Source organism: Zeus faber (genome assembly GCF_960531495.2).
Source record: "Zeus faber genome assembly, chromosome: 1".
NCBI lineage: Eukaryota > Metazoa > Chordata > Actinopteri > Zeiformes > Zeidae > Zeus > Zeus faber.
In genome coordinates this window covers 57,815,442-57,841,789 of record NC_137193.1, presented here as the reverse complement: position 1 = coordinate 57,841,789, position 26,348 = coordinate 57,815,442, and the positions used below count along the sequence as shown (strand labels likewise).

Sequence of the window (26,348 nt, the reverse complement as noted above, 5' to 3'; positions counted from 1 at the left end):
CCACTGACAGTATCCCTGTGTGAGTCGTAGTGGTTTCAATGTTTGTTTTCAAACATGTAATGGAGGGTAAAGTGGGAATTCAGAACCCTAATTTAGCGCCACGTAACACGTGCGCCTTTTGTATTTTACCATTAGCCTGGGACACACATGTCTGCAAACACTTTCAGCCCGTCAAGTGGAAAACCAGGATGGGCCCAGAGCAGGGTCTCCCTCTCCCGCCCCTGCCCTCTCTCTCTCTCTCTCTCCCTCTCTCGTTCTCTGCCTCTCGCCCACACGTACAGAACTCACACCTGTGTTCAATTTTGAGTCTGAATTTAGCCGAAGCTGACGGGTTGTTTACATTGCATTAAGAATAGACAGCGGTGTGTTGTTTCTCGAGGGGAGGACATCATCCTGACGCAGTTTGTCAAATAGTGGATTGTGTCATAATTGAAGCAAGAAAAATGCAGAAATGTTTAGTTGTAAAATGTAAAACCTCAGAGAGAGATATTTGGTGAAACTGTCTTAAAAGGCGTCTGACTAATACTACTTACTTACTAGAGGTAAAAACATTGTGTATGTGTGTGCATTTGACTGTGTGCGCGTGTGTGCATGTGTGTGTGTGTGCACGTGTGTGTGTGCGCGTGTGTGTGTGTGTGTGTGTGTGTGTGTGTGTGTGTGTGTGTGTGTGTGTGTGTGTGCGTCTACCTGCTTCCAGAGCCTGCCTCAGTTCAGGAGGTCCGCTGGAGACCTGCTGGCTTCGATAAAAGGATTCACTTTCCATACCTTCAAAAGGAAAAGAAAGAGGGAGTGACAGAGAAAGAGACAGAAAGAGAGAGAGAGAGAGAGATATGATGCATATCACAGTAGATATCATGCTACACATTGCCGCAACAAGGCAAACAAGTGTTTTTCAGTGAATAATCAGTTTTGCATTTTAATTTAACCTATTAATTGTGTGATTTCATTGCCCTTGTTTATCTTTGCTTTATATAATGCCCTCATCACTTTTTCTTGTGTGTGTGTGTGTGTGTGTGTGTGTGTGTGTGTGTGTGTGTGTGTACTGGAAACTATTATTTCTATGCTCTTATTTCCCTTTCCTTTTATATTATGGCTTTTATCTCATGAATTGTATCCTGAATTTCGCCCCTGGGATAAATAAAGAGGCATGGTATCTCTTCTTAAAGAACTTTGCATTGCCCTTGTGTGTGAAATGTGCTTTACAAATAAACTTTGTGTACCTCAGCACAGGTGTGTATTCACTTGACTTCATTTCACCTTACAATGGCCTCAAACTTAGGTCAGCTGACCAAAACAGGTTGTGTGACATGTGTTTCATCTTACCGTGTCTCTCAATTGCCTCTATGAGTCTGCGGACCACCAGGGGAGCCTGGTCAGACAGTATGCACACCTCCCCCTCTGCATGAGAGAGACAGAGAGAGAGAGAGAGCGAGAGAGAAACATAAGAGTTTAACAGTGTTTTAAAACCTTTCCTTCATATTAGGGACACAAATGATTTTGGAGCCATTTGCTTAAGCCAGGCGGCTTTTCAAATATTCCTTCTGCGTCTCCTGAGGCGTGGGTATGTTTTGTGTTTGACAAGTGTTCAAGCAGCAAAATTTTCCTGTGTTCCCATGAGCAGCGTTCACGCACCCATTCACCTTAACGTCTTGTGTGTGTGTGTGAAAATGTACTGTGTGTGTGTCTCCTTGGAAGCATCCTTGCGAGCCGCAGTCTTGCCTAAACCACCAACACACACACACACACACACACACACACACACACACACACACACACACACACACACACACACACACACACACACACACACACACACACACACACACACACACACACACACACACAAACCAGGGTGAGGACCTTGTAAATGTCAGTGCTAAGTTCATGTCCTGGTGAGAACCTCTTGCACCTAAGGCCAACACCATGCCCCTCCCAACCACCCTCCGCCCTCAAAGAACATACACACACACACAATCTGATACTGTACATACAAGCATATACACACCAAAAACACACTCAAGTCAAATAAGGACACATGAACATGAACTCCTACGAAGTTTGACCAAATACTTGATACTGCACTCAGCCTATTTCTCAGTATTTCTTTCTCTCTTTTGTATCTGATCAGGTTATTCCTCCGACAATAAACCGTGAGCGAAATGAGGATGCGGGGCTGGGGCCATCCTCATTTTGAGAGGGACCTGGGCACCGACCGAAATATGGCAGACATCCCCCATGGATGTCCACGGTCCACAGGAAACAAGTCAAGTGAACAGTGGAAGTTGACATGAACATCTGCTCTGCACATGTGCGTCGTCCACTTGTAGAAAATGGGACGACGACAAAACTTTACTATATCGAAGAATCCAGCGAGCGTAGGCAATTCTCAACGGGTCTGACCACAACTAGACCACAACTGACCATCTGTAGTGTAGGGAAAGCAGCTCATAATGTAGGCTGTGTGTGTTAAGGCACTTTAAAATAACAATCTAGAATGACCTGAAATAATAATGCTAATAATGAAACTAAACTGTTTTCCAGAAAGTCCTTTGAGAAATCCTTATGAACCCTAGGCCAACAAGCAGCTATACCAATCCTGGAAACCCAGCTCTATTATTATAACGTTAATAACAGTTTGTTCTTCTTTCGGAAATTCAGCCGGCATCTTCTTGGCATCGCAAAAAAATATCCCTCACTCAGCTCTACAATAAAATTGGTGAATAAAAACGACAAACATTGTGGTGGTCAGTGCTGATAGTGTGGCGAGCTGCCACAAAGTTGTCCATGTATGGGAAACCCTGGACTGTTGTGGGGGTATATCCCAGATGGACTGGGAAGCTCTTCCAACATGGGAGCCTAAAAACAGAAGGCTGCTCTGCCAGCTTTAGTTTTAACTCTTGGAATGTGTAAAAGGCCAGAGGACCTGAGAGACCTGACCGGCTCATAGCTGACCAGCATGTTGGAGATATAATCTGGTGCCATGCCAGTGAGAGCTTTGGAAACCATCATAGATATAATTAGTGGATAAGTGGTAGTGTAATTGTTTGTAAACTATCTTTTCAAGAATTTTTACTGAGAAATGGGAGGTTATTATAGGGTTAGTGTGGTCAATCTTGTACCCCTCTGGGAAAAAAAGTGGAAGGAATGATTGGATCATTTGCAAACTATTTTTCAGATTATCATCAAAATCCTGGAAGCCCAAGGACAAACTTGGTACCAAGCAGAAGTCACCATGGCCAGAGGGAGAGAGTTTAAGATCACGTAATCCAATCAAAACACTCTGAATTCACGCGTGAAAAGGCAGAGGAAGTGACGACACCGCACTCCATCTCGTCCCCGCGGGTATATATTGCGGCTCATCTTCGGTTTCCTCCTCAGAAAGCTGGGTCTCCCCTACGCAGCAGTCCCAGACACGGCTGTGTCCATGCTGGACGGGGAGTTCTACGCTGGAGCCCCCCGTCAGGAAGCTCTGACCATTCCTCTCTTCCGCGAGGTCCATGCGGAACTGGTGAAGGGCTGGGAGAATCCCTACAGGACGCGCGCACCTGTGAGGTGGTTTGAGGCCTACTGCCGCCTGGCACAGGACCAGGAGCTGGGCTAATTGACCTTCCCCCCAGTGGAAGGACCCATCGCTGGCTGCCTCACCCCGGGACAGGGCTTCAGCTTAGGTAAGAAGCCCCGGCTCCCGACTAAAGCGGCCAAACAGCTGGCAGGGGTGGCTGAAAAGGCCCATCTGGTGTCAGGGCAGGCGGCCTGCGCTATCAACACCCAGGCCCTACTTCAGCGCTACCAGGCCAAGCTGCTGGCAGAGCTCGCTGGCTCAGCCTCGGTGGACAAGGGAACCTGGTGGAGCTGCGGAAGGCCACAGACCTCTCCCTCCGCCTCACCGTTGCGCGGCTCAAGCTACCGGGCATAGCATGGGAGCCTGCGTGGCCCTGAACCGATCCCTCTGGTTGGGCCTAACCGGACTCTAGGACTGGTACATGGTGCCGCTGCTCGACGCCCCGGTGTCCCCCATTGGCGCCTTTGGGGAAGCTGTGGGCCTTATGACAATGAGGTTTGAGGAGGAGAAGAAGAGCTGGCAGGCTCTCAAGTACTGGATCCCCCGCACGACCCCTCGCAGTGTAGATGCATAGTGGAGGCGAAGTTGCAGAGAGGGGCAGGGAGCTTTCACCTCCTCCTCCCCAGAGCAGCCCAGGTGCAGCAGAAGCCACAAGGCTGGTGGTCCCTTTTGTGTCAGAAACTACTAGACATGATGGCTTTAGTGCCGAGGCGCTACCCCTCAGCATGCTGCGAGCCAGGGCTTTGCAAGGGTGGTACACCACCAAGCATTTCTACCCAGTGAAGGACAAGCACCGCAGGGTGACTGTGTACCGAGGTGCAAGAGGGACTTGTCAGTGTGGAGAAGTGTACGGTTCCTTCGTGTGGGATGCGCGCTGGGGAGCATTGCATATCGCTTCACCATCACCTTGTACAGATCCAATACGGGTCTGGGGAGCCATCTACAATGGCGCGACTGCCAACGGACAGTGGACGATAACACATGCCAGACACCACATCAACATGTTAGAGCTGCACACAGTGCTATCAGCTCTACAGCACTTCCTACCAGCCCTCAAGGGCCGACATGTTCTGATAACCTCAGACAGCACGTCGGTACTAGCATACTTCTATCGCCAAGGCAGAATCCGGTCCCTCCCCTGTGCCACATGGTGAACAGTTTATTGCTGTTTATCCACATCCCTGGCTGCCTCAACCATGGGGCTGACCTGTTGTCCAGGGGGAACCTCTGGGCGGCAGACTGACACCTTCATCCCCAGGTGGTGGAGGGGATCTGGATGCGGTTCGGCCGGGTGGAGGCAGACCAGTTTGTGTCGCAGGAGACCACACGGTGCAAGTTATGGTGGGCGATCAGGCCGAGTTGGGTGTGGACTTGCTGGCCTACCCGTGGCCGGAGGCGTTGCTCTACACTTTGCCACCTGTGGCACTCATTCAGCTGGTGCTGGACAGTGTACGGGAGGACAACCTGGTGCTGCGGCTGGTGGCCCGTTATTGGCCTAGCCATCCATGGTTGGTTGATCTGTGCGACATGAGTGTGGGCCCCTTGTGGGAGCTCCCTCTCCAGCAAGAGCTACACAGGCGTGCGCAACAATTTAGTATCCGGGCCTCTGGCACCTCCGGGCCTGGTACCTGAGAGGGAGAAGCTCCTAGCTTTGGGCCACTCAGATGCAGTGGTTTCAACAATACAGACCGCTCTCTACACGCTTCCAGTACAAACTGAGGTGGCGTATAGGACGTACCCTCAGTCCAGGCGTCTATTCCCTTCTTGGGACTTTTTGGTAGTTTTGAAGGCTCTGTCAGGGCTTCCGTTCAAGCCTCTACACACCGCAGACATCAAGAGTATTTCTCTGAAAGCGGCCTTGCTGCTGGCACTCACCTCGGCAAAACATGTAGGACAGTTGCAGGCACTTTCAGTCAAGCCATCCTGCATACAGTTTGTGGGTGGAGGGGATACAGTGGTCATGCTTCCTAACGCTTCTTTCACCCCAAAGGTCATCACCACTCTGTTTTGGAGTCAGGTCATTGAGTGAGCAGCCTTCTCTCCACCGCCTTGAATCAGGGGAGCAGGAGAGGCTTAACACATTGTGCCCGGTTCAGACGCTACGGTGTTATAAGGACCACACAAAGGGATTTAGGCATGGGGACCAGTTGTTTGTGTGCTTCGGCGCCCAAGCCAAGACGAGGCCCCTGGCCAAGGAGCGGTTGGCCCATTGGCTGGTGGAAGCCATAGACTTGGCCGATATGAGCCTGTCATTAGAGGCCCCTCAGGGCCCGCACGCACACTCCACCAGGGGAGTGTCCTCCTCTAGGGTCCTCTTCAGGGGTGCGTCGGTAGAGGATATTTCGGGCAGCTTCTTGGAGCTCGCCATACACATTTGTGCATTTTTACATGTTGGACGTCACTAGGTCTGCGCTGCCACATGCCGTGTTTGGCGCACAGACCCAGGTATGCAGGTGTTACAGAAAGTACAACACAAGTATTTTTCCTCACACGTCCACTCATGTGGCTGAGACAGACACACCAGTGAGGGATACGTTATAACGTGAACCTCCCTTGGGTGATCACCATAGTATTGCGTGATGGTTTACGGTCCCATGAGTAATAGATCGCTGTCCCTGTGTTAGGGAACTCCTAGGTTTGGTAGGAAACAAATGTTCCCTGAGGAGGGACCAGATCTATTACTGCGCAGCAGATGCCCTTCTGAGGCGCTCAGCGGCGAAAAGAGGAGGAAGCAGAAGTTGTGCACCGATATATACCCGCGGGGGCAAGACAGAAGTTCGTCACTGTCACTTCCTCCGCCTTTTCAGGTGGGAATGCAGAGTTTTTCGACTGGATAAAGTGATCTGACGATCAGTCCCATGAGTAATAGATCTGGTCCCTCCTCAGCGTTACACTTTCAATCGTGGCCATTTTTTTGCAGGTTTAAATTGCTGGGGTCAATATGATCCCAAACATAAAAGATGTCTGTTTATTTTGACATAATAGCATGTTCATTTTGATTTTGACATCAGAGGATGCGATAAAAGTGCTGAGGGTCCCCTTCTTTCATCAGTAGCTCACAGGGTCTTCCAGTGCCTATTGAAATTGTTTAGTAAAATGTTTATAAGAAATTGTTTAATAAATAAATTTATGTTTAATCAGTTTGAGAGTCAATTTGACTTTTAAAATATATTTTTTATGAATAAACTTTGTATATATTAAAAAAAAATGTTTTAATTGTGTGCTAACTTACAATAAACCTTTTTAATCCACTGAGGGAAATTCAGGTGTCATGGCAGCAACAGCAATAAAACTCAGTAGATGTGCAGCTAAGAGTAAATAATAATAAATAAATAAGAAAAAAAATGGCTGAGGTAATCCCAATGTTTACTCTTATAATAAATAAGAGTAAACATTGGGATTACCACAGCCATTTTTTTCAGTGATTTTAGTTTCGTTATTTTTTTATTGATTTGAATTCTGAGTCCCTGCAGGATTCAGTATTTCACGTGGACTTCATGGTGGGGAAAAACAAACACCAAGACGACAAACTTTCACTGGTGACGTGACGTGTTTCCTCTCAACCCTGCACATCTGCCATATTTGATCTGCATCGAGGTGCTCTCGCTCATCTCAGGAAAAGTGTGTGTCGTGTGAAAAGCTTAATCAAAGTGGATCCCCTAATTTGATTGGTTTCGTCGAAACGGTGTGGAAGAGCGATGCACGGTACGTTAGCTGACATTTACTTTGCAAATCCTCTAATTAAGCATTAGGAATTCATGGAAGTACTTCTCCCTGGAGGGTTGGAGGTGTATTGTGTCATGAACTGTGACACGCGCACGCAGACACACACCCATGCATACACACACGTGCGCGCAGACAAACGCACGCGCAGACACACACACACACACGCAGACACACACACTTAGGAATAGGGCTGTGTATTGTTTAAAAATTTAACAAATTAAATAAAACGATACCAGTACCTTAAAGTACTTAACGATACTGTGCCAACAGAGTACTCCTTTCAATAGCTTTCTTTTCTACTATACCTGTCGTGTGAATGGGAGCATTCACTTATGTAAAATGTCAGCACTCCTCCCCATACAAATGAGTTTTACACAAATACATTTTGAAAGTGTTATTATTGAAATTATCGAAATATTTATGAAATAACTGTACAATGAAGTATTGGGCAGTGTCATTTTCAACAAATAGCCGGTACAGGAGGAATGATGACAGCGAGGAAAACCTCTTTCACTGTTGATATGGATAACTGACTGTTGTTTGAGGACACACTTGAAAGATTAGAACCAATCCTTTAACAGAATGTTGTTGTTGCTGCTGCGGTAGTCAGCCAATCACACGTCGCATTAAATCAAAGAACGCTTGTGGTGATTGGCTGTGAGCACAACCATACAAAAAGTAATTTATTTTCTAGATCTGGGTACAAAAAGGATTGAATGCAGGTATCATTTGACTGGAGAATTATCCATAAGACATGGTATCTGATTATTTCGGTCGATACCTTCAAGATATTGAGTACCAATACCCAGCCCTAGCTAGAAATAGCGTCAACGGTGGAATTTAATGGATTCACACCGATGGATGGGTACATGCACGCAGTTTAGGTTTTGCTTGACCCACAGAGCTGTTGCTGCATGCAATCCAACCTGGTGGTGTAAAGATCCACACCAAACAGTTTGAAAAACTATTATCTGTTCACCTGCAACATTTTACAACTTTTCCATTGCTGGAAGGGAAGATGATCTTCATGAAAATGAAAAAGGCTTCCAACCCCCAAAGTCCTAGAACCTTTGTGCCGAACATCTTTGGGCGCTTATCAACTATACGCTTACCAGTTACTTTATGGCTTCTTATTATTGAATGGCTAGAATCATATCAACTGCTTAATCTATAAGAAGAACAAGAAGAAGAATCTTTAATTATCACGCAACACACCACACTACAACACATGCACATGCTTTGGATGGTGGCCAGTTAAATGAGGCCTCTGCATTTAACCCATCCTGGCTTGTCCTACCTCCGGGGGGGGGGGGGGGGGGGGGCAGCCAGGAGCAGAGGGCAGCATTCGTGAGACCACCTGAGATGTCTCTCGGATTCTGTTGAAGTCTCAAGAAAACAATTTACAGGCTGTTTTAATAGCCTGTAAATTGAAATGTATTAAGAAACCGTAGTGTTTGGCATGTGGCATGATGTGGCAAGATGTGGCATTTTGGGCGCGAGGGAAACTTACAAGGTACATTTTACATTTGAAGTTGCTGACTGACAGCAGCCAATCGGTCGGCGTGGCAGGGAAAAGGTTAAGCAACACGTGGGATTCAATTACAGCGCTGGAGCGGCGCTCCCGGTGTACAGCCACGCTCCTGGTGTACAGCCGCAGCTGTCACTAGCTCCTCCTATCGGGAATCAATCACAAAGAGTAAATTCTCCAATTATGGATTACTGTACAAACTGCTATACAAACACCGGCTTCATATTGTGACTATGAAATATGGAGGCTGCTTCTAATTGAGCTGCTTCCCTTGACCTGAATGGTCGTTAGGATGGGAGCGGGCTTCTGGGCACACCCTGGCAGGGGGGAGAAACGCAGGTCATCCAGAGCACAGGAGGGGATGTGGACAGAAAAGATCCCAGACAGCAGGACGTAATGTTGGTTCCTTCTTCCCCTTAATTTGTTGGTATTCCCCTCACTTTTTTTCCTCTTAGGAAACCTCTTCTTCTTTTTCTTCTTCTTCTTCTTCCACTTTTCCCCACCTTAGGCCAAGCTCACAGCCTCGCCCTCCCTTTGTCTCCCGCACTGTTTGGCTTCACTCGCTCCCCGCTTCTGCTGTGTGCGCTTCTGATTACCGTCGTCCCCGCACTTGCCTCCTTTTCACGCCGCTGTATTTCCCTTTGTCTGTCAATTGTTTGTTTACCTCGCCCTCTCTCTTCCCCGCTCTCCCTCGCCTCCCTCTCCCGCTTAATCTCACCCTTCTCTCTTTATCTCTCTCCCTCGCTCAGGCATTCCTCCGCTCTTTTGTGCTGTTGACATTGTGTCGTATCCATAGACGCGCAACTGAGTGACACCAACGCCTAGTTAAATGACACATGCCCTTCGAGAGAGACACACACACACACACACACACACACACACACACACACACACACACACACACACACACACTTAAGTAAAGCTAGATGCTCTATAAACATTGATGTACCGCTGCATTTGTTGCATTGGGTGTATGTTTACCTTAACTATAGGTAGCTGTGTGTGTATGTGTGTAGCTGGCAGCGGCAGTGAAATTTTCAGAGATATAGGTCGTTAAATGTACAGTGCTTCCATTAACGTCACTGTCACAAAGCATCACACAGGCAATATCTCACAGCGCCCCGAGGTCTGCACCGACTGGATGTACACTGCCGATGGGATGGAGGGAGACAAGGGAGAGGACAAAAGAGATGCTGAGATACAGAGAGGAGAGGAGAGAGGGAAGAGGAAAAGAGAGGAAAGTAGGGGGAGAAAGGAGAGGAGAGTGAGGGGAGAGGAAAGAAAAAGGGAGGAGGGGAGAGGAGAAGACGAGGGTGGAGGTGAGGAGAGGGCAGGAGGAGGAGAGGAGGGGAGCGAGGAGGGAAGAGAAAAGAGAGGGGAGGAGAGGGGAAAGGAGTAGAAGAGTGCTGAGGGAAGGCAGGCGGAGGAGAGGAGGGAGCGAGGAGGAGAAGTTCCTCGTGCTTCACCGGAGCTGCACACAAAGACGCAGCCGCCCATCTTCCACCTGAAGGGAGGGTGGATGGAGGAAGGGAGGGTGGAGGAACACTCACACACTATTGTTCGTACACCTACTGGAGAGGTGAAGAACGTACACTAACCCTTAACACACTAGGTTATTCTAGCTCTCCACAAGAGTGGGTGGGTGGGTGAGAGGGAGAGAGAGAGAGAGAAAGAAAGAAAGAAAGAAAGGTGTCAGTGGTACTATACTATCTACTATCACCATGATGCAGGGCTCAACACCAACTTAAGTGCTTTATTTTATGGTGCACATTTTGCAGTTTGCTGTCCCTATTTTTTATGTGGAAAAAGTGGTTGTGGTATTAAATTTGACAATTTAATACCGCTAATTTCTGAGTTAAAGGCTGTATACTTGTATACTCTAAATCTCTGCCAGGAAGAGAAAAAAAAACATGACCCAAACAAGGAACAAATTCTGATTTCACAGATCTTCAAATTCATTCTCACAGCCACAAACGGTAGAAGAAGAAAAAGAGACCAACAGAGCCAAATGCACACCTTAATAGATGCAGACACCTCCAATCACTCTCGTTTACACACAATGTCTTTCTCCATGCGCACGACGTGCTCCCACGTGCACACAGACAATATGTGCGTGCACATGCCTGCATCACCCCCCAGGACGCAGAGAGGTCTTCAGCAGGCAATGTTTGGAAACAATTTATTGATCAAGCGGTCCAGAGGGTCCTGGCGTTATAAAGTAGACCCTGTTCATTTCAATTGCGAGCGAGCGCACACGCACACACACCACTAATTGGCACCAAAGCCCGTATACAGTAAAGCGCCCACAAGACCACATAGGAGTCACATGGTGTAGCAGGCGGCACTTGATGTATAATACGTTAAATTTAGGTCAAATAGTTAAATGTCAGTAGGAACTGGGAGGGGGGGGGGGGTCATCATTTTTTTACATCCGCATGAGATCATAAATAAGTTTGATCTTCGGCGCGGGTCCCCTGTGCAGGGACTCTCTCCCTTTCTCTCATCTTCCTCCAATAGAGGGGAGCAGCTAAGTGGTTCCATCCTGCAGTACCTGCAGTGGACACTGGGGGGCAGGGGATTCCAACCGTGACAGAACAGACAAAGACAACGTCGCACAGCATTCAAAGTTGATGCTTCATCCTGCAAAAGTAATTCTTTGCGGGGTGAAGGAGAACGCACATCCCATCAAATAGTTTCAAGTAGTAGATATCTTTCAGCCGTCTTCCCATTTCACAAGCTTATATGGTTATATATTATATATCATAATATTTGAAGGAAAAGCTCTCTCTAGGTAATTCCTTAGAATAAATGTATTTATTGGAAAGCTATAATGAATTCAAGGTCGATGGAGGTTATAAAAAAAATATAAAAATATTATGCTTTGGATTTTATGAATATCTCATCAATTGCATGGAAATTTGCCTCATCTCTGGTGATGATTTGAGGATGATACGAGTAGATTAAAATCAGCTTCCACCTCACATATTATTAACATTATTAGGAATTAGGAATGTCCTGAAAGTGGTGACAGTGCTCTGGAATAGCAGTCTGGCCCGTCTCTTGGTGTGAAACTGTGAAGCAGTGATTATCTCCAAAAACACTGATTTAAACGGGAAAGGGATAGAAACGGAGGTGAGGGGGACGGTCAGGAGGAAAGTGCAAAAGAAAGAGTGAGATGAAAAAGCAGAAAAAAAAGCAGAAATACGGGGGGAAGAAGGTGAAGAACAGGGAAAGAGGGGACTGTGGAGCCGGCAGGTTAACGATTTGCGGGGGGGGGGGGGATAAGAAAACACAGGAGTAGAGGTAAAGAGAGGCTGTCAGTCAGAGTCCGGGAATTTGGAACCGGATGGATCTGTCACGCCTGAGCAGAGTCCGGGTCAGAGCCTCCACCTCCATCGCACCCCCCCCACACCCCCCCCATCCCTCCGTCCTCTCTCACTCTGCCAAACCCCCCTTTCTTTTCAACCCCCATCAGCTCGTCCAAACTGGGGCAACACAAAGACTTCGACAAGCAGAGCTCAAATCAAATCCAAACAGGGATTTTCAATTTTCTTCATTGTGGTTGTCTAGGTTGTTTTTGCGGTTATTTTTGAGATATTGAATTCATTATTATTATTATTTTTTGCTTTAGAGTTGGACTTGGCACCTATAGATTAAGTTTGCATGAGAAAGAATTAACAGCTTACAAATGCAGTAACATCATTTTCTTCGCTCCGGACTGTGCTGCACTGTCTTGTATTCGTATTTTTAGCTCCATACCTATTTTACTTCACTTCAGAGATCACTCATCAAATTTGGCGGCAAGCTGTGCTGCAATCAAAATAAAGGGCTTCAGCGGCCGGTCTTGAGGGGAATTATACAAAGGACATGAAGTTCGTTTTATATCTTAAAGATGAAAACCTCGCTGTGGGTGTGCTGTTTATGCAAGGTTGCATTCACATTCCTTTGAAGCCCCTTCCACCTTTCAACCCTCCATTCAGTTCCCAAAGACCCCCCCCCCCCGTGTTACCTGGGAAAAGTCAAATACGGATTTCACTACTGAGGTGGTTCCTTTTTTCCTGAATATCTTGACTCCCGAATGCATTCAGAGTGAATCTCTCTCTCTCTCTCTACCGCGCTTAGAGCTTCTAAGACATCTCCACCAGCAGCCTTCTGCTTGTAGCTTGAGAGGTCTGTGAATCCCAAACCCCAGGTGGGGAGAGGCCAGGCTGGGCCGGGCCAAAATAAAGAAAAATAAATCGACCGTACTGGTGATATTACCGGCTAAGCCTGTTTTAAAAGCTAACCAAAAACCTTGATCCTCTATCTCCCGGCTGGCCAATCTCCCATGACAGTGGAGGAAACCCCCCCCCCACCCCAGGGACGTGGGCAGGCGGGGCGGGCTCTGCTCTGCGACGTGATTGTGTGATTGTGTGTGAATTTTACTCAAAGTTGGCAACATGCACACAAGGTAGTTGCCATTGTGTGTTTGTCTGAGTCGTTTTAAAGGGATGTCATTTATATGATTGTACTCTTACATTACAAAAGCCAAGCAAAAATGCTGAAGAGGAGCTCTCTTTTCAACACCTTAGCTTCTCTTTGCATTTTCCCTTCGCGTAGCACATGCAGCCATTGTTGGATGCAGCGTAGAGTCTGTGTGTGCAGCTTAACAAACAGATCTCCTCAAGAGCAGGCTGGCCCCTCGTCCAAACCCAAACATGTTGTGTGAACCGTCTGTTTTGCGTAAGCCCCCCAAAAGTACTAATTAACTACTGCAGATGGAGTATGTCTGTGCACATGTGTGTGTGTGTGTGAGTGTGTGTGCGCGCAAGTGTCACACACATGCTTACACTTCCCTCTGAGGAGGAGGAAGGTACAGGAAAAGGTTTGATTTTCTCTTTCTTTCCTTATATATGCATTTCTGCTTCTTCCGTTCTGTCAAGATTTTTATGAGATTTCCTAATTAGCCAGGCTGCCAATCTCAGGTCTCTCTCTCTCTCATTCTGTCAAGAAGACAGGTATTTACATGGGTGGCATCGGTGTGTATAGGCAGACTTAGAAGAAATAGTTGGGAAATGTTATTTAGTTCTCTTGGAGGCTTACTTGGTTGGAGGGTTTTGTGTAACCTTAAAAAAATATAAATAAATAAATTTAAAAAATGCAATAGTCTTTATGAATATTGTTTCTGAACATTTTTTCAGTCCATTTTGCTAAAGAGTATTAATAATTTGTCTAAACAGACTTTATAAAGACTCCTCGCCTGGGATACGACCATTGTTGATGTGCATGGTCCTGTGTGGGCAACACAGTCTGCACATGAAGTAGGATTTGAGGGGGGGCCGCTGATTAAAAGCAGGCAGAAAGTGAGCCGCCGCCTCGTCCAATCTCCATCTTAACCCCTGTCGCGACTCCTCCACTCACTCCCCTCCAACATCTCATCTATCATCTCTGATGGATAGCACACCCCCTGCGTCTCATCATCAAAATGGCATCACGTTACAAACAACCTGACATTTAGCTCAACAGGGTCCTGGCTTGCACACACGCATGCACGCACCCACGCACACACGCACGCACACAGACGAGCAAAGCACCATTTCCCAGAAGTGTACAATACAGTATATCTGAAAGGGTTTTCGATTCTAACTAATTTGTTTTGTGCAATTATGCATTATTAAAGAAACACCCCCCCATTGCCCCAAAAAATTTACACTGTGTGTATGTGTGTCTGTAAGTGTGTGTGTGTGTGTGTGTGTCTGTAAGTGTATGTGTGTGCATTTGCAGTGTGGTCACAGGCGTGCTGGTCCTCCCAGGACCAGTCTGAGTGGCCAGTATTGATCCTGGTAGTCTGTGTGCACCCCTTTAGGAATAAAAACTCCACATTACACCAATCAATGAACAAATGTGTATGTGTGTGTGTGTGTGTGTGTGTGTGTGTGTGTGTGTTTGATCACATTACTGGCGGGCCAAAGTGATGACATCAGGAGAACAATGTCCATCATTGTGAGTGTGTGTGCTCACACCCTCCCGCATACACTCACTCGCATCAACAACAATGTGATTATCCACCGCCCCCCCACACATCCTTTAAGGCAATTTTAGAGGAAACACAAAGCCGTGTAAAAAAGAAATGGTGTGTGTGGCAGAGAGCGAGAGAGCGAAGGGGGGAGGGAGAGAGAAAGAGAGAGCGAGAGAGAAGTACAGAATGTATGGGTGTGTGTCACTTAACTTGTGTTGCTGGATATGAATTCACTCTGTATGTATTTACATGTACATACAACGAGCCTGTGTGTGTGTGTGTGCGTATATGTACTGACACCACAATTTGTACCTCTGGCTTTGTTCATCGATCAATAGATGGATCAATTGATTGATGGGCAGATCAATAGATGGCTTTATTAATCCAATGGGAGAAACTCATTTGGCTATATATTTTTGAACAACCACAGTCTGTTACAGGGGTGGCATAGACTACTGTGTAGTTCAAAATAAAAAGATATAAAATACAATTAAATTGGTTCCAAAACTGACAGAACTAACGGTGATGCAGCTCATCTGCGTTCTGTTGTTCAACATTTCAATGCGGCTGTTAGCGTCTGTTTTTGGAAATTGGCAAGACACTTCACTCTTGGATATTTGAAAGAGTGATTTGTCTGCAGTGAAATATTTTCAATCCAAGCTTGGTGTCGAACAGCGTGCGATGGCGCCATACGACAACTAACCATTTGTCAACTTTCATGACAGAAAGTAAACTACCATGAAAATCAGGATTCATGCACCCCCGGAGTGTTCTTGAGTGCAGTGGCTTGGAATGCTCGCCAACCGATATGAATGCTGCATCCGATATATATTTGGAGCCCAGCCTGACGGCCAGACTGCAGGGGGCCAGGGGGCTGTGAATCCCCAGGTTTTTTTTATAGAAAACAAGACAGAAAGAGAGCCCTGTCTCCTGTAATTGCCAGGTTTACCGACCGTAGATTGCAGGGAAAAGATTTTGCACCTTGACACCGACAACCCTCCTGTCATGTTTCTATGTGTAACATGAGGATCGATCCAAACACTGTGTGTGCACTGTGTGTAGCAGTGTGTGTGTGTGTGTGTGTGTGTGTGTGTGTGTGCGCGCGCGCGCGCGTGATATGCAAAAAGGCTTCACGTAGCTTCACGAGGTAAAAACACCTCTAACAAGGATGAAAATCTTTGAAATGCTGCTCAGTTGAAGAGCACCACAGGTACCACCACTGATGAAGAGAAAAGCAAAATATAAATTTTCTTTCCAGCCTCTCTGCTGATAGAGTATGGGAATTCCATGCTTGTTCGAGGCTTTCCCCCTTGTTAAACCGTCTCACGTGAAGCCTTTTAGAATCACGTTTATGTATTTTTGTGCATTTAGAAACGTAAAACTTAAGGTTAAGGTTCACACACACACACACAATAGACAGTCACAGAAGCACACCTGGAAACTAAAAGAAACATGAAAAGTTCAACCTCATAGTGTGACACTCAAAAGGCTCTCTGCACACACACACACACACACGGGTGTGTAGTATGCAAACTGAGAGTCGAGGTGTGTGTAACCTTTATTATAGTGAGGTGCCATCTACGTTGACAGTATAATTGCAGTTGGGTACACAGAGTTAACAAGATCTGTCAACATGGAGGATTACATACAGTGTGGCATCTCCTGCCACTTATTTGAATTCAACTGCAATCGTTGGCGTGCGACCAACACAGCACAGCACACCACAACCACACAACAAGGAAAAATTGTGACACGCACATAAACATGAAGTAGGATCATTGAAGCCTTTGTACACACACACACACACACACACACACTCACGCACCAGCAGGCAGGTGAAAGAAGAAAGTCCCCAATGCGTGGTTGGCACGGTTCTGAGGAATGAAATTAGTTGACATACTTGTGGAAATTAAAAAAAACTTTCTTCTGCTCCTGAACAGAAGAAACAATCTATTTATTACTACTCTTTATTGCCACAATCCATTCTAATTCCAAGTCAAATATGACTGCGGCTGCAGGACAGTGACAGCGAGAGATGACAAGAGGATACAGAGCGTCTGACAGCAGGTGGAGGACAAACAACTAAAAGTGCGATTCACCTATAAAGCACAATGTGCTGTTTTACACCTCCCAATAAAGATAAACCCTGATGAAATACTGCCCTGGAGGACGAGGCCTTCTGCGGTGTGGTCCGTTGGATGGGTATCCGAGTCAAAGGCCTAATCTGTTACTGAACGAAGGATACACGCGCGCACGCACACACACACACGCGCGCACACACAAACACACACATACACACACACACACCTTAAAAAAACCAAAAAACAAAGGACATCAATTTTAATTATATAAATCGGCAGAAAATTGCCCTGGCTAATAAGATTTAAGGCGTATCACAACCTCTATGCACTTGAATTGATCAGCACAGACGCCTCTGTCCGTGCAAACACTGAAAACACGACAGAGACGAGCAGGAACATCCAGATATCACAAACCAAGACACACATCGCCCGAGACACACATCACCACTGCATGTATCGAAAGAAAGACCTCATTGGATCTGCTTGTAGAACGCTCTTAGAGCAGCGCACGGCAAACAGAACTGCTGAACGGAACAGAACATTGAGTTTGGAAGATTGGATTTGCATTCATATACATGCCATCGTTTGTAATAACACCTCACGGCGTCCATCGAATGTGCGTTCAATCAAATGAAAGCGTTTGACCCATGTTGTTCACTGTTAACTCCTCTAACTTAATTGCAAGCCTGGCTACCACAGATAATATTGTTATCCTGCTGTGGCAATATGTGGATGTATTGTTTTATTCGCAGCTTAAACCTTTAGAGATGCAGTAGTCAATACCCCCCCCACACCTTGATTGATCAATATATTAACAGCATGAACAGACAATCATATTTATTTTCTGTTTAGACCGCCTGTTTTATTTATTTTTTGCTACAACTCCAACTGTACATAATTGAGGAAGCTGAAACATTATACGTCAGAAAGATCAGAGATGGAGGCTTCAACACGCGAGCGGCTTGACGCGCCACAGACTCGGCAGCTATTAATATGACAAGCACATAGTGCGGCACGGAGAGGGAACAAAGGAGCAGGGGACAAAGAAGCCGCTCGGCGATGTGTGCCGCGCATGTGAACTCCGGGGCCACGTCTCGAAATATATGGGGGGGGGTGCAGCTTTCGAGAATGTGCGCGAGGGCGAGAAATTTCCTCTTAAGCCGAGAAAATACGCAAGAATTACAGTGGGAATTATAAGTGGAAAGACGCCCAGGCAGGGTTCCCTCCACCTCGAAGAGACCGTAATCACGCGCCGGCATCCATCGGCGGATTCCAACCCGCACGTAGGAATTCCTTCTTCACGTTATGCAAACCACAAAGGCGCGCTCATCGTTTGCCTGCAAATTGGTATCACACCGCAGGGGTGTGGAGGCAAAAAAAGCCCATTTTTACTGAACTTCTGCAGCTTTTTTCTTTTTCCACTACTTTCTGAACGCCACGTGGGCAAAGTGATGAGTGTGACTCAGGCAGTTTCACCATGATTACAAGGACATTGGGACTTTCGAGGACATCGAACCCCTGTCAGCTGGGGGGGGGGTTCACTGCCTCGCCTCGGGGTACTCCAACAGGCTGCATCTTTCTGCGCATTCCCCCCTGTGGAATTTGTGCAATTTGGAAAAAAGGATTTAGGGGTGGAAAAGTCTGAATCAAGTCGATGGAAATGATTTCCGTCCAGCCTGTTGTCTGTTAGGGAAACACCGTGTCTTATCTCCTTGGTGCTTGTTCCTTGCCGGATTTCATTTACACGGATCCGTCATGCGGTCTATTTCTACAGTGGAGGAGCTCGGGGAGCCGCCATATCGCAGGTTTCCTGTGGAGTGAGTCTTCCCTCAGGGCCCAGCTCTGACGATTGCTCTTTTAGCATCTCCTCAGGCAGGACAATGGGCCATTAAATTAGATGAGAATAGAGGAAGACCACAGAGAGAGAGAGAGAGAGAGAGAGAGAGAGAGAGAGAACCACTGAGTGTGATACAGAAGAGTTTAATTCTCCTCTCGGTGGGGAACATAGGTGCTAATCTCCCTGTAGGAGAGTCCCCCCCCCCCCACAAATCAGAATTAAGTGAGACACAAACCCTCTAACACCCGCAGGAGGACATGGCTGAGTGGAGCCATCAGGTGATCAACCCTCAGTCAATCAAACCCTCTTTCTCTCTCGTCCTCTCACTCTCTCTCCGTGTTCCAGCAAACCACGCGGCTCAATAGCCCATTGTAGTGATTTACAAATGCGATCGCCCCCTTCATTTGGATGTTGTTGCTTTTTGTTTCCACCACCATACCTCTCCCATCGCCATCGCTCATTCCCTCACATATTTGTCCTCTTCCTCGTTCCTTTTTTTTTGGACCACCACCCCCCCTCTTCAAAAGCCAAGCTCCGTATGAAAGGATGATAAACACCATCCCATCTTCCATCCCTCTCCCTTCTTCCTCTTCTTGATGAACTTTTATCTCATCCTTCAACCATTTACCTCATGGATAGCGGGAGCATGATACCTTCTGGCTTCCAGCTCCTCTCCCATCAGCCAATTTAAACTTCCCTGCAGTGAAAAAAGTTAATGGTAAAAAAAAACACAGGAAAATAAAGGAAAACAAGCTTTTCATGTGAAAGCGGGCACATTCAGGGAGCTTGCAAACTGATGAGACAAAGTCCCGGTCCATGGCAGATTTTACAGATTAACAGTTTAAATCTGAGTCAAAGTAAAGATCATCAGTGTACTAGACATAAAATACCAAATAAATCCAATATTTGGGTTTGTCTGAATTATTAATCCACCTAATGGCGAAATGTCTCGGAATGAAGGCCTTACGTTTGTCCCAGAATGGCAGTCAATGCAAATGATATCCTTAACAGAAAGAAAATACAGTTTTAATGCAAAACACAAAAAAAAATAAAATGAAAAGTGGGCATGGAGACTGCAAGTTCTGATATTGTTGCTGCTACGGTTTCATCACATTTCAACCAATTTCATTTAAACACACACACACACACAAACACACACACACACACAGCCAATTATTGGCCCAGAGTGCGGCGACTTGGATGTCACTACAATCTGCTTCTGCAGCCATGGTGTGTGTACATGCACGCGAGTACAGGTGTGTGTTTTCCCGCCTGTGTGTGTATGAAAGATGGTGTGTTTGGGGTTGGACCGCCGCTTGCTTCTGGGGAAGGTGAAAGAGGGAAGGGAAGGACGGACAGGAGAGCGGAGAGGGAGGACATAAAAGCAATTAAAGACCTGACTTTCATCCTCTCTCCATTCCTGCTCTCACGGGAAGGAGCGGCTCGTTCTCTTACACCCCTCGTCCACATGTGCAAAGACACACACACACACACACACACACACACACACACACACACACACACACACACACACACACACACACACACACACACACACACACACACACACACACACACACACACACACACACAGATTGTGTGATATACACTCCCCTAGAGAAAATTAGCTGATTAGGGAATGTCAGACAGGTTTATTAGGTGTGTGTGTGTCACACAGTCACTGTCGGACCCCTAGCACATGGAGACTAGCACAGCTGGGTCATCGTGTTTATAATTAAGATAAGGCTAAAGAGGGAGCTGCTGCTGCTGCCCTCCCTCCCTCCTTCCTTCCCTCCCTCCCTCCATTCTTTGTCTCCTCCGCTTCCTCCTCCCCTCCTTTACAGCCCTTACTGTTAATCACACCCAATATCACTCCTCCCTGCCCTGGCTTTCCGGGGCACTATCATCCAAGCCCCCGGCCCCGCATGCAGGGGAAGAGGTTACATCTGGGTGGAGGTTAACTAAGAAAAACCAGGAGCTGTTCTCTTAATCAGATAACCACGGCAGCAGCAGCAGCGGGGTTATGGGAAAATTCCCCAAAGAGCCAGAGAACAAGTGGTCCCCACGATAGCCCAGAGAGAGAGATGGACAAGTTAGTGAGGGAAGGAGAGAAACGTTAACAGGAGGAACAGCGGCCATTTTTCATATAACTGACCGCTAGGGGGTGGAGTCCACTGAGGGACGCCCTCAGTGGGCGTCCCTCACCTGTGTTTCTCGCCGCAGCCGTTTGGGAGACAATGAGAACAAAGGACGCTCTTGAGCGTTTGTTAATGACTGTGACACTGACCGATGGCGTGTCGTGGCGTTTAACGACGCGGTAATACAGAGCGGCAAGGAGTGCAAAGTCAGGGGTCCTCAGGGTGGGGTCCGGCAACCCCCCGATGGGTCCTTCAAGAGGTTCCAGGGCGCCGCGGCCAAATGATTAATAGTTAAAAACGTCACCACATTTTTTTTTATTCACAAGACGTCGGTATTGTTCGAATACAACAGTGAGTTTCAGTGTTAGAGCCCATACTACAGCACAGACACACATGGAGGTTTGGACTCAATCGTATCCAACAATAAAAATATCCTCAGACCGGGTTCCGAGAGACAAAATATTATTAAATGATCCAAACTCCAACGTTCTACATATTAAATACAGGAGGTGGACGCTGTCCAAGTTGCTTCCAGCATCCACAGTTAGTTTGCATTTTTTAACATAGCGTCTAGAGTATTCAAAATTTTTGCAGCAGGGTTGGTAAAAGTGTTCACTGGCTCAGTACAAAGTGGTTAATGCACCGGAGGCTTATCCACAAAAACATTTTCTACACCACGGGTGTTAATGGGATTCCAGTTGCTTCGGTTCGACACACCGACCTGACGCTTAAAAATAAAGAATATTCTGGAAAATACATTTCAGATGCGGCTGATAACATTTAGCCATCTTATACATTGATAAAGCACAGGGGCCTAATCCTCCTTATTTTCTCTATCATAATGTCGCACAGCGTAGTCTGTGTAGATAGTGAACCCCAACATAGCCATCAAGGCAGAAAAAAAATCCCGTATTTATTTATATTCTCTATCATCCATCCCTTATCTCGCCGGTGGGAAAACAAATTTCAATTCGCACACAGGCAAAATAAATGGCCCACGTAATGCGCATATCACAGGATGTTCAAACAGAAAATTGACATTATGTCAATACAAGAAAATTGACTGGAATCCTCAAAAAGGGATTTCTAAAAATGACATTATGATTTTAGATTGGCCAAGGGCAAAGGGTAATGTTATTATGTGATTTTTCATCAAATAAATACCAACGCGGTTCACGTCTATGCGGTCATGGGGGTGGTGGGGGTTCCGCCTGCAGAGGAGCCCAAACCCTGGGGGCTGCAGCCAACACACCGCATTCGTATTCCATCCCATCGGTGTGGCAGCCCACAGCGTGTCTCCTCATCGGGCAAACATGGCAGGGTTCAAGAGGTGCCAGATAGGTAAACTCCACCATTCGCCGAGAGAAACGACACCCCAGCCAGCTAATTGGCTCATCTTGTCCCCGTTGAGCACGTTCAACTCACATAATTACTGCCGGAGCTTTTTCCTTTTCCAACAGTTGAGGGAAATGGATTGTGCGATTGAACACAATTACTCCGGACGCTCGCAGCCATTTGACTTTGTCACTTTGATTGGAGAGGTTTTGGCGTGCCAGCATCACCGCCACCGCGCGTAAATCATCACCTCACCAAACAAAGAGAGGGCAGGGGAGCAGGAGAGTGCTCTCTCTCTCTCTGTCTCTCTCTCTCTCTCTCTCTCCTGTTTATCCGTCTCACTTGGTGCTCTCTCTCTCTCTCTCTCTCTCTCTCTCTCTCTCTCTCTCGCAGCGCACCTTTCAGCTGGGTGATTAATGAAACTTGCAACTCATTCATCATTGCTAATGTCACTTTTCTTAAGACATGATTTTAATGCTGACCGAGTAGAATAGACACCTGGGCGGAAAAAAGAAAGTGCACGTGGACAACCTTGAGATGTCTGCCACTGCCGTGTGTGTGTGTGTGTGTGTGTGCGCGCATGCGTGCAAGTAAGAAACAATGATCATTCTGCGCCTGTAAAACCATCAGCGGTAGGCAGTTCAAAGCAAGTTTCTTCATTACTTTTACAGAAAGCTGAAACCCATTGCAGAAGCCATCAGCAAGGGGATCAGCAGCTGCAGACGAGTACGAAACACCACAAGCGCAATCGCTTTTGTAAGGGCAGGAGTGCAGCCATGGGTAGGACACAAGAGGGCGGCAGCAGGGATCCTGTCAACAGCCCAGGACTGGCAGCTCTCAGAGGACCTGGAGAAATAGCTGAGATTCCCACAGCACATGGTCAGCACCACCCTGATGCCGGATTTACTTCTGTTCTCTGAGGCCACCAAGACCATGGTCATCATGGAGCTGACAGTGCCAAATATGAACATCTGGTCATCAACTGTGGAGAGCAGGGATCGAAGGGGAGGTGCATGCCCATTGAAGTAGGCTGCAGAGGATTTGAGGGTCACTCACTCCACAGAGCCCTCAGTGTACTGGGCATCACAGAAGGAGCAAGGAGCAGAGCCATCAAGAACATCACCGAAGCATCTGAGAAAGCCTCGAGATGGCTCTGGATCCGGAGAGAAGGTCCATGGGGACAAGCGAATGCCACCTGAACACACACCGTGGTCTTATCAACCGTGGTGGGGTCGCCTTGGAGAGGGTGTATGATGTTGACAGACCAGAAACACCCGAGGACACCAGGTTACATCACTGATGATGTGTTCAGGTGCATCGGAAGATGTATTCAAGAACTATCTACTCTGGCGAAACCAGTGACAACCAGGAATAGACTGGCCGACGACCAGGAATAGGCTGGTGACGACTGGAGAGACAGTTGGCAGCGTGGAAAGACAGCACCCGGGGCGGGGAGGGTTGGCAGCCCAAACCACTTCTCCTGAGCGGAGGAAACCCATCATCAAGTTACAGATCGATTCATGAAAAAATACCCCCAGGGGAGTCCGGGAGGGGGGTGAGAACCCCAATCTGACGGACCAAACGGCAACGGCGACCACAACGTGTAGATACGGGGAAAATCTGCAAAAACAGATATGGCCTCAAGGTTCACCAGGCCAGGATGAAGTGTTTGGAGGGAGATGACGTACCACAGCGCACAGATACCACATCTAATGAGACACAGGAGGAGCCGGGCCAGGAAGTACCCCATACAGCCCAGAACCTCCATGTGGCACAACCAGCTCTCCCAAGTCTCTCCCTGGAGAAGGTTCAAATCAAGTGGCCACAGGCCTGCAAGACGACAGTTTAGGAGCAGTTCGAAGAGGACGTCGACAAGGTGCTTGAAGCGTCTGTGAAGGGAGATGTGGATCGGAGGCTGCAGGCAATGATGACCATCATCATCAGTCTTGAGAAGAGAGCTGCTCAGACACCTTACACCATGAACCAGAGGGCAATGAAGATCCACAAGATCCGACAGAAGCTTAAGTCCCTCAAGAAGCGGCACAAGGAAGCCAGCGAGGAGCAGCGCCCCCCTTTGGCAGAGTTGCGGGACATCTTGAGGAAGAGGCTGATGACTCTGCATAGAGCAGAATGGCATCTAAGGCGCCAGAAGGAGAGAGCCAGGAAGCGTGCTTCATTCATAGCCAATCCCTTTGGCTTCACAAAATCGCTGCTGGGGCAGAATCGAGATGGCAATCTGCTGTGCTCAAAGGAGGAGCTAGATCTGCACATTAAGAACACCCACAGTGACCCCAACAGACAGATGGAGCTGGGCCAGTGTGACGTCCTTGTAGACCCACCACCTCCTACCAAGGACTTTGTCACCAGGGAACCACTTCTGAAGGAAGTCCAGGAGATTGTGAAGAAGGCAAGATCTAGCTCAGCCCCCCTGACCAAGTGGGGTCCCATACAAGGTCTACAAGTACTGCCCATTGCTACTCAAGCGACTTTGGAAGATCTTAAGAGTCATCTGGGGGAGAGGGAAGGTGTCACAACAGTGGAGTTGTGCTGAAGGAGTCTGGATCCCTAAAGAGGCGGATTCAAAGAAGATCGACCAGTTCAGAATCATTTTACTGCTGAGCGTAGAAAGAAAGCTCTTCTTCAGCATAGTAGCAGGGCGGATGTCTGACTTCCTTTCCAACAACTTCCAACAACTATATGGACACGTCGGTTCAAAAGGGAGGGTTCTCTGGTGTGCCGGGTTGTCTAGAACACACTGGAGTGGTGACGCAGCTCATCCGGGAAGTCCGCGAGAACAAGGGGGACCTCACAGTGCTGTGGTTAGACCTAGCCGATGCATATCCCCCTAAAACTGCTCGAGACCACCATGACCAAACACCATGTGCCACACCATGTTGTAGACCTGATTGTGGATTATTATGACCAGTTCAGGCTTAGAGTCTCAGCAGGAGCAGTAAGATCAGAGTGGCACAAGCTGGAGGTTGGGATAATCACAGGCTGCACCATCTCGGTAAACGTGTTCACCCTTGCAATGAACATGCTTGTCAAGTCAGCTTAGCCAGGGAGCCGAGGCCCACGGACCTAATCAGGAATCCACCAGCCACCAATCAGGGCCTCTATGGATGACCTGACAGTCACCATGGAGTCTGTGCCAGGAAGCAGATGGATCCTGCAAGGGCTGGAAAAGCTTATCTGGTGGGCGCATATGAGCTTCAAACCAGCCAAGTCCAGATCACTAGTGGTGAAGAAGGGCAAAGTCACCGACAGGTTTCGATTTAACATCGAAGGGGAGCAAATACCAACAATCTCTGAGAAGCCAGTGAAGAGCTTGGGCAAGGTGTTCGTCAGCAGCCTCAAGGACTCCTAATCTATTCAGTCCACCTGCAAGCAACTGGATGGCTGGCTAAGATCAGTCGACAAATCCGGGCTCCCGGGCAAGTTCAAAGCGTGGATATATCAGCATGGTATTCTGCCAAGGATACTATGGCCACTACTTGTCTATGAGGTCCCCATGTCCACCGTTGAGACCTTGGAGAGGAAGGTCAGCAGCTGTCTCAGGAGATGGTGCTGAAACCGATTGCAGAAGCCATCAGCAAGGGGATCAGCCGCTGCTGCCGAATACGCAACACCACCAGCGCAATCGCTTTTGTAAGGGCAGGAGTGCAGCCAAGGGCAGGACACAAGAGGGCGGCAGCAGGGATCCTGTCAATGGGACAGGACTGGCAGCTCTTAGTGGACCTATAGAAACAGCTGAGATTCCTGCAGCACATTGTCAGCACCACCCTGAGGTACTTCTGGTTTCTGAGGCCACCAAGACCATTGTCATCATGGAGCTGACAGTGCTATGGGTGGACCACTTAGGGGAGGCTCATGAAAGGAAGCGGACCAAATATGAACATCTGGTCATCAACTGTCGAGAGCAGGGCTGGAAGGGGAGGTGCATGCCCATTGAAGTAGGCTGCAGAGGATTTGTGGGTCACTCACTCCACAGAGCCCTCAGTGTACTGGACATCACAGGAGGAGCAAGGAGCAGAGCCATCAACATTACATTACATTACATTTCATTTAGCAGACGCTTTTATCCAAAGCGACTTACAATTGTTCAATCACCAACAGACGCAGCTATCAGGAGTAATTAGGGGT

The 26,348-nt window shown here is 47.5% G+C and overlaps 1 protein-coding gene across 1 annotated transcript in view; it reads right to left on the bottom strand.

Moving 5' to 3' along the window:
- The window catches only part of pik3r3b (phosphoinositide-3-kinase, regulatory subunit 3b (gamma)), a gene marked incomplete at its 5' end in the record, with an annotated part of 171,857 nt that overhangs the window by 114,460 nt on the left and 31,049 nt on the right, over nt 1-26,348 (bottom strand). Inside the window, 2 exons of the mRNA XM_080007594.1 lie at nt 688-765; nt 1,324-1,398. Of these exons, the coding sequence (XP_079863720.1) occupies nt 688-765; nt 1,324-1,398 (153 nt within the window). The remainder of the gene's footprint in view (nt 1-687; nt 766-1,323; nt 1,399-26,348) is intronic.